This window comes from Danio rerio, chromosome 24 (genome assembly GCF_052040795.2).
Source record: "Danio rerio strain M-AB ecotype USA chromosome 24, GRCz13ab, whole genome shotgun sequence".
In the NCBI taxonomy this organism is placed as follows: Eukaryota; Metazoa; Chordata; class Actinopteri; order Cypriniformes; family Danionidae; genus Danio; species Danio rerio.
Window position 1 is genome coordinate 12,011,759 of NC_141044.1, and position 14,270 is coordinate 12,026,028.

Genomic DNA, 14,270 nt, shown 5'->3' on the forward strand with positions numbered 1-14,270 from the left:
CCACAAAGAACTATGAAAAAAGCATTCTTAACAGGCATTATGGGTGCTACCCTCTGAAAATTGCATTGGTTGAATGATTTTTCTTTTAGTAGTGTCTGGAGCCTTTAATTGCAAACATAATTTGGTCTTACTGGACCATTTTTGGGCTATGGGACTGACAATAATTTGAGTTAGCCTTTGTGCTACCCCAACACCACTAAGGCTACGTTCACATTGCAGGAAAATGTGGCCAGCATCAGATTTTTTCCACCCTCATGTGACAGTGTGAACAGCCCAAAACCGCATGGAATCTGATCTTTTCAGTAGTGATCTTCAGTGCTGACACTGCTGTTACATGATTTACCAGTTGCTGCAACAACCTGAAATCTTGAATAAAGTCAAGTCAAGTAATTTTTATTTCTATACAGTGTTTATAATGTAAATTGCCTCAAAGCAGGTTTACAGTATATAGATAAGAAAAAGAAAAAAAAAGGAAAAAGAAAATTTGTAACATATTTCATATCATGGAACATTTCAGCAAATGAGGGAGGAAGCAGAGCAGTGGAAGAATAGCTGCTGTAGTTCAGATTAATAAAAATGTTATTGTTGTAATCCACTGAAGCCCCTTTCCATTTACCATTATTTATTTTCTTACTTTTTAGAAAGTAGCTTTTATTAATTCAATCTTTTGCCCTCTAGAGGTCATCAGTAAAACTGTAATGTCCTCTAGTGGTCACTCTCCCAAAGTACATACAACTACATTTCACTACATTTCACAATTCACAAAAATTGCAAGTTTTTTTTTTGTCACTAAATTGCAACTTGAGTTTCAACAAAGGTGTAGGACACTACAAATTACGTATGTAATCGAGGATAGCAAAACAGAAAAAAAATATATATCTAGTAGTCAAAAAACCAAACTGTACGGAAGTATCTGCTGAGAAAATTCATTCATTAATTCATTCTCTCATTCATTCATTCATTGATTTTTGGCTTAGTTCATTTATTAATCAGGGGTCGCCACAGTGGAATGAACTGCTAACTTATCCAGCATATATTTTTACGCATCGGATGCCGTTACAGCTGTAATCAATCACTGGGAAACACCCATACACTCTCCTTCACATTCACATACACTACAGACAATTTAGCTTACCCAATTAACCTGCAGCGCATGTCTTTGGACATGTGGGGGAAACCGGAGCACCCGGAGGAAACCCACACGAACACGGGGAGAACATGCATACTTCAAACACAAATGCCATCTGACCCAGCTGACAAAATATAAAAACATTACAATTTTTAAGTTTTTAGATTGCATGCCCAGGAAGCTACAGGGTGTCATCAAGGCTAAAGATGGATGGCCCAATAAAGAACTTATAGTTCTGTAAATATTGGTGCATGGAATATTTTTGAAGAAAAGTAAACCTAATATCCCACAACATAATTTTACTCTCTTTGGTCTCTATATCTAAATCAGTAGTTCCTGACCTTTTATTCTTAGGCCCCCAATTAAGGCCCCCAAACAAGTAATGGGAAATATGAATCGGATCTGTGCTCTCGTGTCTGCAGTGCAAGCAGGTAAATCGAATCATTAAAAAACATAGCGAATGAAGTCAATTCTGACGCTTTCAAAAAAATTATCTCTCAAGATCTCAGAAGAGCAATAAGTATTTCTTATTGTCTATATTGCATTTCTACTGTTTGATGACTTTTCTAGTGATGAATAATTCCCATAAAGTGTACTTATTATTGTCCTGTCAATTAACCTTTAGTTAATAAAATAGTTAAATATGCAGTGCATTGCTTATTTCTGTTTGATATGCATAATGCATAATTAAAAAACAAAACAAAAAAAAACATTATAGTTAAGAATTAATTGTACTAAATTAAAATAAAACATTTACAATTAATTTAGGTTTAATTAAAAGTCAAATTACCATCAAATAAGTTTGAATGTATATGTTAAGTACAATTTATAAATGCACCAAGTTCAATGTACTTAAATAAGAACATTTTGGGAGACCTCATACTCAAAAATTCAAGTACAAACTACAAAGGCACCAAGTTCAATAAAATTCAATATGTACGTTTTGGGAGACCCCATTAATCAAATAAACTGAGGGAACACATTTACTCAACCAGATGAGTTCAATCAACTTATTAAGCTACCACATTAATCTGCTGAAAGCAAGCATATGTTTTTTGGCTCTATTCTGGCACCTCGCAAAGGGAACAAAGGTTGAGAACCACTAGTCTATATAATCTTAAATCACAAGGACTGTTTGTCTTTATAGTTGTGGTTTGCTAATATATACACATTACAGTGTGTGTTTATGTAAGATAAACTCAAAGTAATATTTTTTAAAAGTAAATCTGAATATGGTAGCTGTCAAACCAGTGCACACGGATTCATGATTTCTTTCTATGGGTCTGAGGTTTTACTCCAAATGTTTGTGCAAATGTTCACATGTCTGATTTATTAACAGTTTTGCAGTTCTTTCAGTCTTACTGTATAGACTAATGTGGGAACTTTTTGAACTTATCCTTTAAAAAACAAGAACACAGCAACTTCAAAGCATTCTCGCTGTGTTCTTCAGAGGCTGGAATGTAATTATTATGTGACCACAGAAAGCAGCTAAAAAAGATTTACCAAACAACCGCACAAAATCCTTCACCATAGTAACATTTGGAGATTACCTACTTTTCAACAACAACAACAAACATTCTCCACATTATTCCTCTGAAAAAAAAAAAATCGCAATTTATATCTGTATAGATTTGCCTAAAAAGTATTTGTTAGACAGAATGTGCATTTTCTGTGGTTGCAAGCTCTTTGGTTTCTGTTTTTCTAACTGCTTGAATATGTCAGAGGTTTCTCTGCTATGTAGTCAACTGCGGATGTGTGTGTGCATGTGGTTGGAAATGTCTTTTTTCTCTCATCTGCATCTGGTGTCCATTAGTGCTGGGAGTATAAAACGATTGCACTGAGAGAGGGAGCTCCACACATAAGACAATCTTTTAACACTCTTCCAGCTATGGCTACAGTGCTGTGGATCTGTCTGCTCTTTTTGCAGGGTTGTCTGCTTATAAATTCTCTGGACTGCACAGGTAAAAGTCTGGAATGTGCTGGAACACAAGTTACAGAAGCTAAGGTAAGGTCTAATTTGAGATTTTGCGTTTTTAAGGAAGGCTGTATGCTCTGTTTAGAATGTAAAATCACTGTGGTTTTGCTTGAAGTAAATTATTCACAAGCAACAATTATTAAGTGTACTTTAAAGTTGTTAAGCAAATACATTAAGTGCACATATTGAAGTATAATTTTCATAAGTTAATTAAAGGCAAATTGCTGATCTCACTATAAGAAATTATATAAGAAAGATTCAATTTGTAGTCTGTGGTCTACACCAGACTACAGTAAAAGCCCTGGAATGCTAAACCACAAGTTTCCATTCCAGCTTGGTTTTGCGTCACATTGACAATACAACAGAATAGCACAATTATACTGGCCATGAGACGGTATGGTTATTTTTAGAAATGAAAGACGGTAATAAAGACACATACCAGATGTGTCTAAAGAGTCAGAACCACAGAGACAAATGTCATTCCACTCATTGCTACTGTGTCTGAAAAGCTTTGACTCAGTAGTCTGTCAACCCAAAATACCCTGAAAGGAATAAACATTTCCAACTTTCCATGGCATTTAAATGTGCCGGATGACTTACTGAATTCCAACTATGCTTTCTGCTTCAACTGTCTAATGTCCAAAGTTAACATCTAGGCATGAATATACACACCTGTGTGTGAAACTATTACACAAACACATGTGCTCTAAGATTGAATTTCAGGCTTTGGTTTGAAAGGTTCAGAGAAATCTTCAGAACTAAACAGGACTTGAAGAAAGCAAGAAAAAATATTTTGTAGAGAACTGTTTGCTGATAAATATACCTGGTAAAAAAAAAGTAATAATATGATACTGAACACAAAATATCTGTGTTAGAGCTCAGTCTGTGGTACAACTATATAAAATGTAGATTCTCACTGTAAGAATGGTAAAAACTAACTAAAGAACAGCTTTCCTTAATCAAGTGTTTGCTAAATACTTAATATTAGACAAAAATAAATAAATAATAATAAAAATAAACAAAAAAAAATAAGGAAATTGTCCTAAAAGTAAACTTTCACAAACATTTACACAGACCATCTTCAGGTATTTCCGTCAAAAATTTAATGTTTTTGATAGACCCATCTGTTCTCCAAAAGTGTCCAAACACATTTAACAAAGAGTTTGAAAAGGTGGACTTTGGCCTAAACCTTCACTTCATCATATTTAGACCAAAATTAAAATCTATACTTTCACAGTCACAACCTAAGTTTAGCTCTACTGTTTTGGTATACAGTACAGTACTTCCTACTGGTCAGATGGACATGAGACTATATCTTCCCAATGCTTTATCATATCCGGACCACAATTTGACTTTATTATGACAGTCATAAACAGATTTTGTCCTGCACTGTTTAGGTAAAGTGTCACATCGGATAAAAAATGCTATTTTTTGTTTAGAACATTTGAATGGTCTTAAAACATGTAAACTCTGATAATTGTTGTTTGCTGCTATATTTATTTTATTTTCAGTTTGTTCAAAGAACTTTTGAAGTAATTTTATTTATTTATTTTAATTTTGAAGTTATTAAAATAATTTAATAAAATAAACAGTGGCCTGGTCAACTTTTGTTAATTTTCGAAGCAGATTTAAAGACATAGTTCACCCAAAAATGAAAATTTACCCACCCTCAAGTGGTTTCAATCCTTATAGGTAATATGCACACATGCTGTTAAGGCAGTCTTCAGAGGAAGGAAATGAAACAGGCAACATGTCTGGCTCAAAGATGTTTTAAAAAAAAAAAAGCTTTTTGAAGTCACTGTGGAAGTTAGACACTTCAGTTACAGTTTTAAATAATTTAGAATAATAAGTCTAAAAAATAAAATCCCTAAATTAACCATTTGTATGTCCTTGTGTCCTTTTATAGATTAAAGATGAGCCTTTCCTTACTCTGGTGAGTTTTTGCAAAATTTGCAAATATATGTTTGAAAGTTTAAAGTCAGTAAGAATCAATCAATCAATCAATCAATCAATCAATCAATCAATCAATCAATCAATCAATCAATCAATCATTGATGTCTATTTAGTTCACTAGGGCTACATTTATTTGTTTAGAAATAAAGTATAAATTGTAATGTAAAATAATAAAATTACAATATGTAATAAAAAATGCATTTATTTACAAAAAGTTGTAATTTAACAGAAGAAGTAAATATTTCATGTTAATTAATGTGTTCTATTTTCATTGATTATCATGGGATTGATCATAAGAATTTTTTATTTTTTTTAAATAAACTCTTCTTACTGTTCTCAGGTGAGGGAACGAAGACAAGCTCAACACACTCAGCAGCCCGGATCCTACTCTGTCAAAGGATCTCCTAACACACTCATCCAGGTGTAAAACACATTCATGTAACAGTAGAGAAATAAATTGAGTAACTTGTGTAAATCATGTAACAGTAAAAAAATAAACTGAGTAGAAATTTAGAAAGACTAAGGGCATTATTATACACTATCATATTAATTTTGACATTTTGCAACATGCTGTTTAATTGGCATGCATTTGCGCTCATATGTGCGCCCATAGGCGTTCTGGTCCAAAAAAGGAGGCGCGTTGAGGCGCATTGCTGGCACATTGCTATTTTGAGAAACTATAATAGATTGTTCAATAGACCAGAACAAAGCCAATCTAAAGTCCAGCGCAGAGCACGTTAGTTTTGCGCCTCGCTTACACATTGCTTAATACAGACTGGAAGTTCAGCACTACGCAAATATCTTTACATATGAAAAAGAATTAAAATATTAAGGATATAAATTGGATATAATAAGGATATATGATATAAATATAAAGGATTAAAATATTACAAAACATATTATTTTCTAGCCTACAATATAAAAACCATACATTCAGGCCTTCATCTCGGGAGGCTTTTTCAGTTTATTCATAACAATTTGCTTTTGTATTATAATATTATTATTCGCAGTATTATTTATTATATGCATATTTATATTTGTTTTATTAAAAACAAGCTTCGATTTGCCCACTTGTCAGGTTTTAGACCATATAGGGCAAAGCATGTGTATTTGGATATAACTCCAGTTTTTTAAACACACTTCTTTATAATTGTTCAGTTATTCATTTGCTGGAAATTAGAACTAAATTTAGAAATAGTTTTGAAAATAACCTTTACGCTTAATAAACTAAATTAATTATTTAAAGGCTAATAGATGTCTGTGCGTACAAGAAGTTTGCCTATCCACGAGAGTGAAAGCGAAAGTAAGGAATGAGGGGGCTCATCTCTCATGTAGATGCTCTATTTAACCTTTCTCTCTCTAGTGAAGCGTTCAGTTTTTCCACTTACAAAGTCTGCATTGTAAATAGCAAACACACCTATAACTCATTAAGAAAATAAGCTCAACCCTGTTAGACCATGCGTCATGGTGCAAAGGGGATTTTTCCATCCTTAAAATAGTAAAAGTAGATTCTGAAACGCCCTTATTGCTTTTGCACTTTGCGCATGGATCGTCAAAGCCCTAAATGTTTGTGTACTTTTAATTCTTTGCTTTAGATCGACAGGTCAAGGAGACATTTGAATGCCAGTAAGAAGAAGCCCAGGCCTCGCATTGGCTCTTACTCACTTCTTTCCCACAACTCTGAAACTAATCCACTACAGGTATGTGGTCATCAGCTTCAGTTCCCCTTCAGTTGGGGAACTTCAGTGCTATACAGTGGATTTGATCTTGGAAAATCCACGTATGGGAGGATTCGGTTCAGAAGCCGCTTGTCTGAAAGAGTATTGAACGGGCCAATGAATGCAATGAATTGGCAGCGTAAGCTTGCGCAGGTGTGCTTCATTGCCAATTATTCCAGCATATAAGCACACCTGGAGTGAGCAAACGCCATCCTGTTCGCTTCAGAGACTTTCTGATCGAGTCGATGAGGGTTCCTCCTGCTGTGATCCAGCGAATCCGAGCGAACAAGAGCATTCTCCCGGTCCAGAGTGTGTACACGCAGCTGCAGACGGTCGAGCTGGGTTTCTCCCTTGCCTAGCGTTCTTTGGGTCCGGTCCTCCATAGTGGTGCGTATAAAGTTGCAAACTTTACAAAAAGAGCAACACAGTCGTGCAGCACGTCCTTTTCAGGACGGCGCTCCGACTGTGCGTTGCATGCCTGGGGGGTCCAGCATGTTAATGCGCTGCTCGCGGGCAGTTCATGTCGTCATTGCGATGCCATGGCTGTTGCGCAGTAAAGATCGCGGCTAGCCTTTGCAAAAGGGCGAACCACCCCAGTTGTCCCCTGCTCTGCATCGGGCACTCGGGCAGATCTGAGGGTTTCAGCGAGAGATAATCCGTCGCCCATGGGCCTGCGGACCTCCCGCTCCTCTAAGCGGTCCATCCAAGCTTTGGGCGGGGGAAGCGATCCGTCTAACAGATGGTAGTGCTTACGCTCGATGTGCACGCGTCGCCTCTCTAACAGACATTTGTAGAGCTGCGGGCTGGGCGACATCCAACACATTTGCAAGGTTTTACAATCTGCGTGTGGAGCCGGTTTCCTCAAGAGTATTAGGTAACCCTTTGGTGATTGAGGAAACAACTCGGTAGGGTGTTGAAACACGCTTGCTGCGCCATTCTCCCTAACACGGAGGTACGTGCGCCTTTTTATCTGTCAGTAAAGTTCCCCGTCAGGTGAGCCCTGCAGATTCCTCCGTGCCCCCAAGCACTGACTCAGCGGAGGAGTCACTTGCTGGCCCACTACGTTGTAGGTCTGCCCGCTGGTCAGCCCGCGTTTTGGGTATAGGTGCCTGCTATGCGTGATCCCCACTAGGCGATCCCATATGCTTATTCCGCCACTGTTAAGTCCCCCCCCTGGGTGGAGCCATGTCTTCCCTCTCTGCTAACCACTTTTTTCTATGCGTACTCCCCCTTCTTAGGGCTAGTCCATATGTAAATTCTGCCATCTATTCCCCACTTGGGTAGCGGATGGCCTCCGCAGCGTCCTTCCTATCAGGATTGCACGCTTTCCAACGTACTGTTGTATTTTCCTAGAATTTTCTAGATGCCACGACTTCCCAAAAATATATATATCTAAATCCGTAAGACTTCTGTTGAAGTAGGATAAATTAGGGCCAGGGACACGTTGGAGGACCGCGCCTCCCATGATGTGGGTGCGTCACACTTGCTTGACTATCCCCTCATCGGGGGTGTTGGTAAGGTGCAGTCATTATGGCGTTTTCCATAGTTCTCCCATACGTGGATTTTCAAGATCAAATCCACTGAATAGCATTGAAGTTCCCCAACCGAAGGGGAACGTTTGAAGTTACAGAAGTAACCCTTCGTTCCCCGAGGAGGGGAACGGAAGTGCTATACTCCGTTGACATAATGACTGTCCCTTAGCTGTTTGAAAGTCTCTTTTGCTTAAAAGGATGGTGTTTGCTCGCACCAGGTGTGCTTATATGCTGGGATATTGAACGGGCCAATGAATGCAATGAATTGGCAGCGTAAGCTTGCGCAGGTGTGCTGCATTGCCAATTATCCCAGCATATAAGCACACCTGCGCAAGCTTACGCTGCCAATTCATTGCATTCATTGGCCCGTTCAATACTCTTTCAGACAAGCGGCTTCTGAACCGAATCCTCCCATACATGGATTTTCCAAGATCAAATCCACTGTATAGCACTTCCGTTCCCCTCCTCGGTGAACGAAGGGTTACTTCTGTAACCTCGAATGTTTTTTTAATACTCCTATTGACAAAAAAAAAATATTTTAACGGCAGGAAAAAAAAAAAATCTTTGTTAAGGTTTTTTGTTTTTTTCTAAAATGACACTGACTTTAAAATAAATAATAATTATTTAAATTACATTAAAAATAACAATTTTTAATTTTCTGGCTGTACACATGTACCATGGTTATCTTTAACAATTTATCAATTTTGATACGCTGGCTATAAAACGATTTTTACACCACAAAAACTACTGGCACAGACTGGCATACACACGCCCACTGTAGCAACTCATAATTTAATAACTGCATGTGATGTAACTAAACAATTTTCTCAAAATGCATTTTAAACTTAAGCTCATAATGTAATAATATATTTTTAACAATAAGTCTAACATAATGTAAAAATTTTTAATGTACAAAAAAATCACAAAATGTAATATGTTATTTAAACATATTACTTAAATGCATTGTTTTAATAAACAATGTCTCAAAAACATACACACGCAATAAGAATCTGCTGATTTAACTCTTATGAATATTGTCTTGCTAAAAACCTTCTACACTTATGCATGTAGTTTTTGGTATTACAAAATATAGCCTTTACTTTAGTCAAAAAATGAGTGTTGCCTCTGATTAAATGCTTATGAAATTATTCACACTGATGAGAGAAAAAAATACAACCATTGATGCCTTGTGATGAAGATGTTAGTTTCTTCATGTAAAACAAATTCAGTCATTAAAGTTAGATTTAGCTGCTTTTTTTCAGAGGTTTAGTGAAGGCAGGTCATTTTGACTCTAAGGGCAATTTCTAAGACAGCAAGAGGGTTAAAGCACAAGTGTTGACATATGCAAAGTAGACTAAAATGACTACCAATAATGCAGATTATTAAAAAGATATTAGATATTTTTTGTAAAATGAAATCATGTAGATGTTAAAGAAATGACTACTTTAAAAATCTGAAAGAATATCTTTTTGTGGATCTCTACAACAGGTAGTGAGGCTTTCTAAACATAATGAAGATTTGTCCCATCGGAACATGTCTGGATTAAAGGTGAGTTCTCTCAAACATACACATTTTTTTTTTTTCTTGACAATTCAGTTTCAAAGGGCAAATGTACAGCTTATTTTCCATTTTAGTCATCGAAGAAGAGGTCCAGAAGAAGTGCACCCAAGAGAAAGAAGAATGTGAGGAATAAAACCTGCTCATGAGATGCTCTTTGAAATACCAGACCCACACTTCTGCTGAACTTCCAAACTCATCTTGGGACAATGTACTCAACAAGAACAAACTGCGGATATGTAATTACAGTTAATGGGCAAGTCACATCGAAATTATGAATTAAATAAACAAAAACTACTTAATATAAACATTTATACAGCATATTAAGCTTTAAAACATGCATATTGCTCATTTAAAATGTTTATAATTTAATTATCTTTTGTTAATATGACTCTAAAAATGTATTAACTTCTATACGCCTAAACACACTGCCTGAAAAAAAGTGTATCAGGAACATTTTAAAATGTGTGCAGATCAACTTTCACAATGATGAAGAACTGCAGTGTCACATAAAATACATGGTAAACCAAACTGATGTTCTCTCTGCAGAGTATCTGCAAGTTTTCCTTAATACAGATTATTGCTTACTTTGTCTTCATGATATAAAGTTTATGTAATTCATATAAAACCATTTAATCATTAAATATTTCATGATGTACAATATCTGCCCATCTGATGCATATTACACATGGTGGTAAGTACTTTTGTTAACAGGCAATCTGTAATCTGACTGGCTGGCAAAGAGTCTTCAAAGAGTCAGGGTGCACATGTTATGTTATCAATACATATGGAAACAAATCTGTGGCTTATAGCTTAACATGTTGGCCAAACATCTGTGCATATACTTTTTCCAATTCTGAAAATGGAATCAAGGAAATGATGAGAAGGGCTGGGAATTCTCAGTGGTAACCATGACATAGAGAGATGCACTATTTCACTATATATTGCACTCCTCAAGTCTAATTCATAGTGGATTCCCAGTGACTGAAAAAAAATGTAGATTTGAATTGTGCTTTTATAATATGCTACATTATCCTTTAGCAAACAAACAAAAATTACAAATAAAATGTTGTACTTTATATTTTTGGTCACTTTATTTTGATAGTTTGTTTGTTGAATTTAGGTTACATTACATCTACATTCCAACTAATTCTTATTAGACTATAAGTAGACTGTTAGGTTGGGGTTTTGTTTGGGTTAAGGTAAATTGACATGTACTTGCAAAGTTTCTTATAGTCAGTTACAGTGCAATTATTCATAGCACTTTACTTTTTCCACATTTTTTATGTTAAAGCCTTATTCCAAAATGGATTAAATTCATTTATTTCCTCAAAAATCTACACACAATACCCCAAAAATGTTGCTAGGCCACTCAAGGACATTCACTGAGTTGTTTTGAAGCCACTCCATTAATATTTTGCTTTGGGTTATTGTCTTGCTGAAAGATGAACTGTCGCCCCAGTGTAAGGTTAAGAGCAGTCTGAAGCAGGTTTTCATTCAGGATGTCTCTGAACATTGCTGCATTCATCTTTCCCCCTATCCTGACTAGTCAGTTCCTGCTGCCGAAAAACATCCCCACACAGCATGATGCTGCCACCACCATGCTTCACTGTATTGGATGGTATTAACCTGGTGATGGGCGGTGCCTGGTTTTCTCCAAATGTAACACCTGGCAATTACTCCAAAGAGATCAGTTTCAGTTTTAGTCTCATCAGACCAGAGAGTTTTGTTTTTTATGGTTTGCGAGTCCTTCAGATGCCTTTTAACAAGTTCCTTACTAATGAGTGCCTTCTATCTGGCCACTCTACCATACTGGCCTGATTGGTGGATTGCAGCACAGATGGTTGTTCTTCTGTAAGGTTCTCCTCTCTCCACAGAAGAACGCTGAAGCTCAAAGTGAGTGACCTAACACTCTGGACCGGGAGACCCTGTCAAAGTTGTAGTTGATTCAGAATGCTGCTGCTGTATCATAAACTGGACTATATACAATCATCTATACAATGTTTCCCCTATTCTCTAACAGCTTAATTGGCTTCCAATCAAAATTTTAAATTAAGATTATAAATATATTTATTATATATTTTAAATGATTAAGAAATTTCAGATTCTCCATAACCTCTCAGACCTCATTCAACCCTCCACTCCCTCTTGAACCCATCGCTGCATCTCCTCCTTACATCCACTGCTCATTTAACCACTATGGATCACAGTACCTTTAGCTGTGCTGCTCGTTATCTTTGGAATTCTCTCCTAGCTATTTTTCATGATTTAGATTCTCTATCCCAATTTAAAGCTTAACTAAAAACCCACTTATTTAGATTTGCTTGTTTTACATGATTACTGCCATTTTGTAACTGCTGGTTCTTTTATATATATATATATATATATATATATATATATATATATATATATATATATATATATATATATATATATATATATATATATATATATTCATTTATTTTAAAGGAGCCTCAAATAAAATAAAATATATTATTCTTATTATTATTTACTCATTCATGTTTCTTTGTGTTAGTCTATAATTTATTATAGGTTACCACAGCTGAATGAACCTCCAACTACCACATATGTTTTATACAGCAGATGCACTTTCAGACATAATCCAGTACTGGAAAACACCCATATACTCTCTAATTCACACACACACAAACTCATACACCAATACAAACAACAATAATAATAATAATCTTAATAGCTGCAAGCAGCATTTAAGGGACCAAGCACTTCAGAACCACAATGAGCAAAGCAGTACAGAGGCCAAAAGTAACAAGGTTAGTAAGTAGCATCAGACAAAGTGAAACAATGAGTTTTTGAAAACATTTGAAGTATGTAATAGCCAGTGGACAAAATGGCTGACCTGCATAGGAAAATTAGACATTATCCGACTCTGCATGCTCCGCCGGATGAATAATAATAATAATAATAAATAGAGACTGTGTATCATTCTTTATGAAGCCAGAATTTATTATTGGATCTATGTATACAAAATTAGAAATTCAGAAGACAAATTATATTATTGGAATGGCACAATTTGCCATTTATGTAGCCAGGAGAGAAAAAGAGAGAAAGGGGATTAATTAAATTAACTGCATTGTGTTGAATGAGAACACAATAAAGTAACAGAAAAAGCAGTAATTTTAGTTTGTAATTAATAGTAACAAATAGTTTGTTTATGGGCAAATTTACTTTCAATTAGAATTTAAATGATATAATTTTCAATAATATTTTACACCACTCAATTTTAAACAAACAAGTTGATTTTCTGTATCATGGAAAGAAGAAATAGCTTGCTTTCTCTCATGCAAAGAGCACTGCTAATATAGAATGAGGAACTGTTTAACAGAAAAAACTTAAGCAATTTAGTTTTGACTGAATAACAAAGTTAGGCAGCGAATTTTAAAAGAAGAGTTAAAGGTGCAGTAAGTGATTTGCATAAATGCTAATCGGTTAGCATATTAGCTTTAGACGGCAGGGGAGGAATTGTGTTTCAAAGCAATGCCTCCTGAAATCGCAAATGCGCGTACCGCGACACGACAGCAGACAACACACTAGTTCATGTCAGTCGCCAGTTAGAAGTGTAGTGGTTGGCCCAGCGGCATGCAGGAATTTCACTTATTACTAAGCCACACTTACATGCTATTTCATAGCGAATGTTCAGAGTAGCAAGGTAAACAATATCCGGATCGTGTCACAGGCTGCCATTGTTCAGAAATGACCCAATGTGAATGTAAAAGCAACTTCAGCTAAGTAAAGCAAGCTAGGCAGGATAGCGCAATTTATAGATGTTTTGTTGGTAAACTAAATAAAAATCTACATTATCGATGCTGTAAAAGGCCCTTATGAAACTGAAAAAAGTCTCATCAATCTTTCACCAGGAGATTTCAGTGGCTGAACAACACGTCTGTCCATATAACCCATTTGTAACAACAACATCTGCATCAGCTCTATGTGAAGCTAAAATACTTTTAAAACAGAACATTACCTGTCTAAAAGAAATACTTCAGCCATGGTGTCGTCCTTCCTCCAGCGTGCAAAAGTAACTCCAAGATCCATTCAGGAGTTTTAAAAAGTTTCAATTCAGCATTTGATTTTGCTGCAACTGTGACTGTCTCGTGTGACTCATCTAGGTGTGCAGTGCACGCACGGTGCTCATGCAGGCGTGCACACGCTAATGGCAGATTCACGTGCGCAGAAATGCGCAAAAGCCCAAATCTGCATTTGTTGACAGAAAGTTTGAGCTACTTATCGGAATTATGGGAGATGTCAGCCCGACAATTATAATTGGATGAACTTTTTTAGTTTTATGCCTTACTCAAAATATAAAAATACATATAAACACATTTAGATCATTTACTGTAATCGTTACTATTGGACTATAAAGTGGC

At 36.0% G+C, this 14,270-nt stretch overlaps 1 protein-coding gene across 2 annotated transcripts; it reads left to right on the forward strand.

Moving 5' to 3' along the window:
* Nucleotides 1-2,983: 2,983 nt before the first annotated feature.
* Nucleotides 2,984-10,943, forward strand: si:dkey-12l12.1. 2 transcript variants are annotated; one of them, XM_087309337.1, is made up of 6 exons: nt 2,984-3,134; nt 5,011-5,037; nt 5,398-5,478; nt 6,653-6,757; nt 9,796-9,855; nt 9,942-10,943. In XM_087309337.1, exons 1-6 carry the CDS (start codon nt 3,018-3,020, stop codon nt 10,011-10,013), a joined length of 462 nt encoding a protein of 153 aa, XP_087165463.1. In that variant the 5' UTR covers nt 2,984-3,017; the 3' UTR covers nt 10,014-10,943. The 2 variants fall into 2 exon arrangements, with proteins under 2 accessions (XP_087165463.1, XP_087165464.1); XM_087309338.1 differs by lacking the exon at nt 5,011-5,037.
* Nucleotides 10,944-14,270: the final 3,327 nt, after the last annotated feature.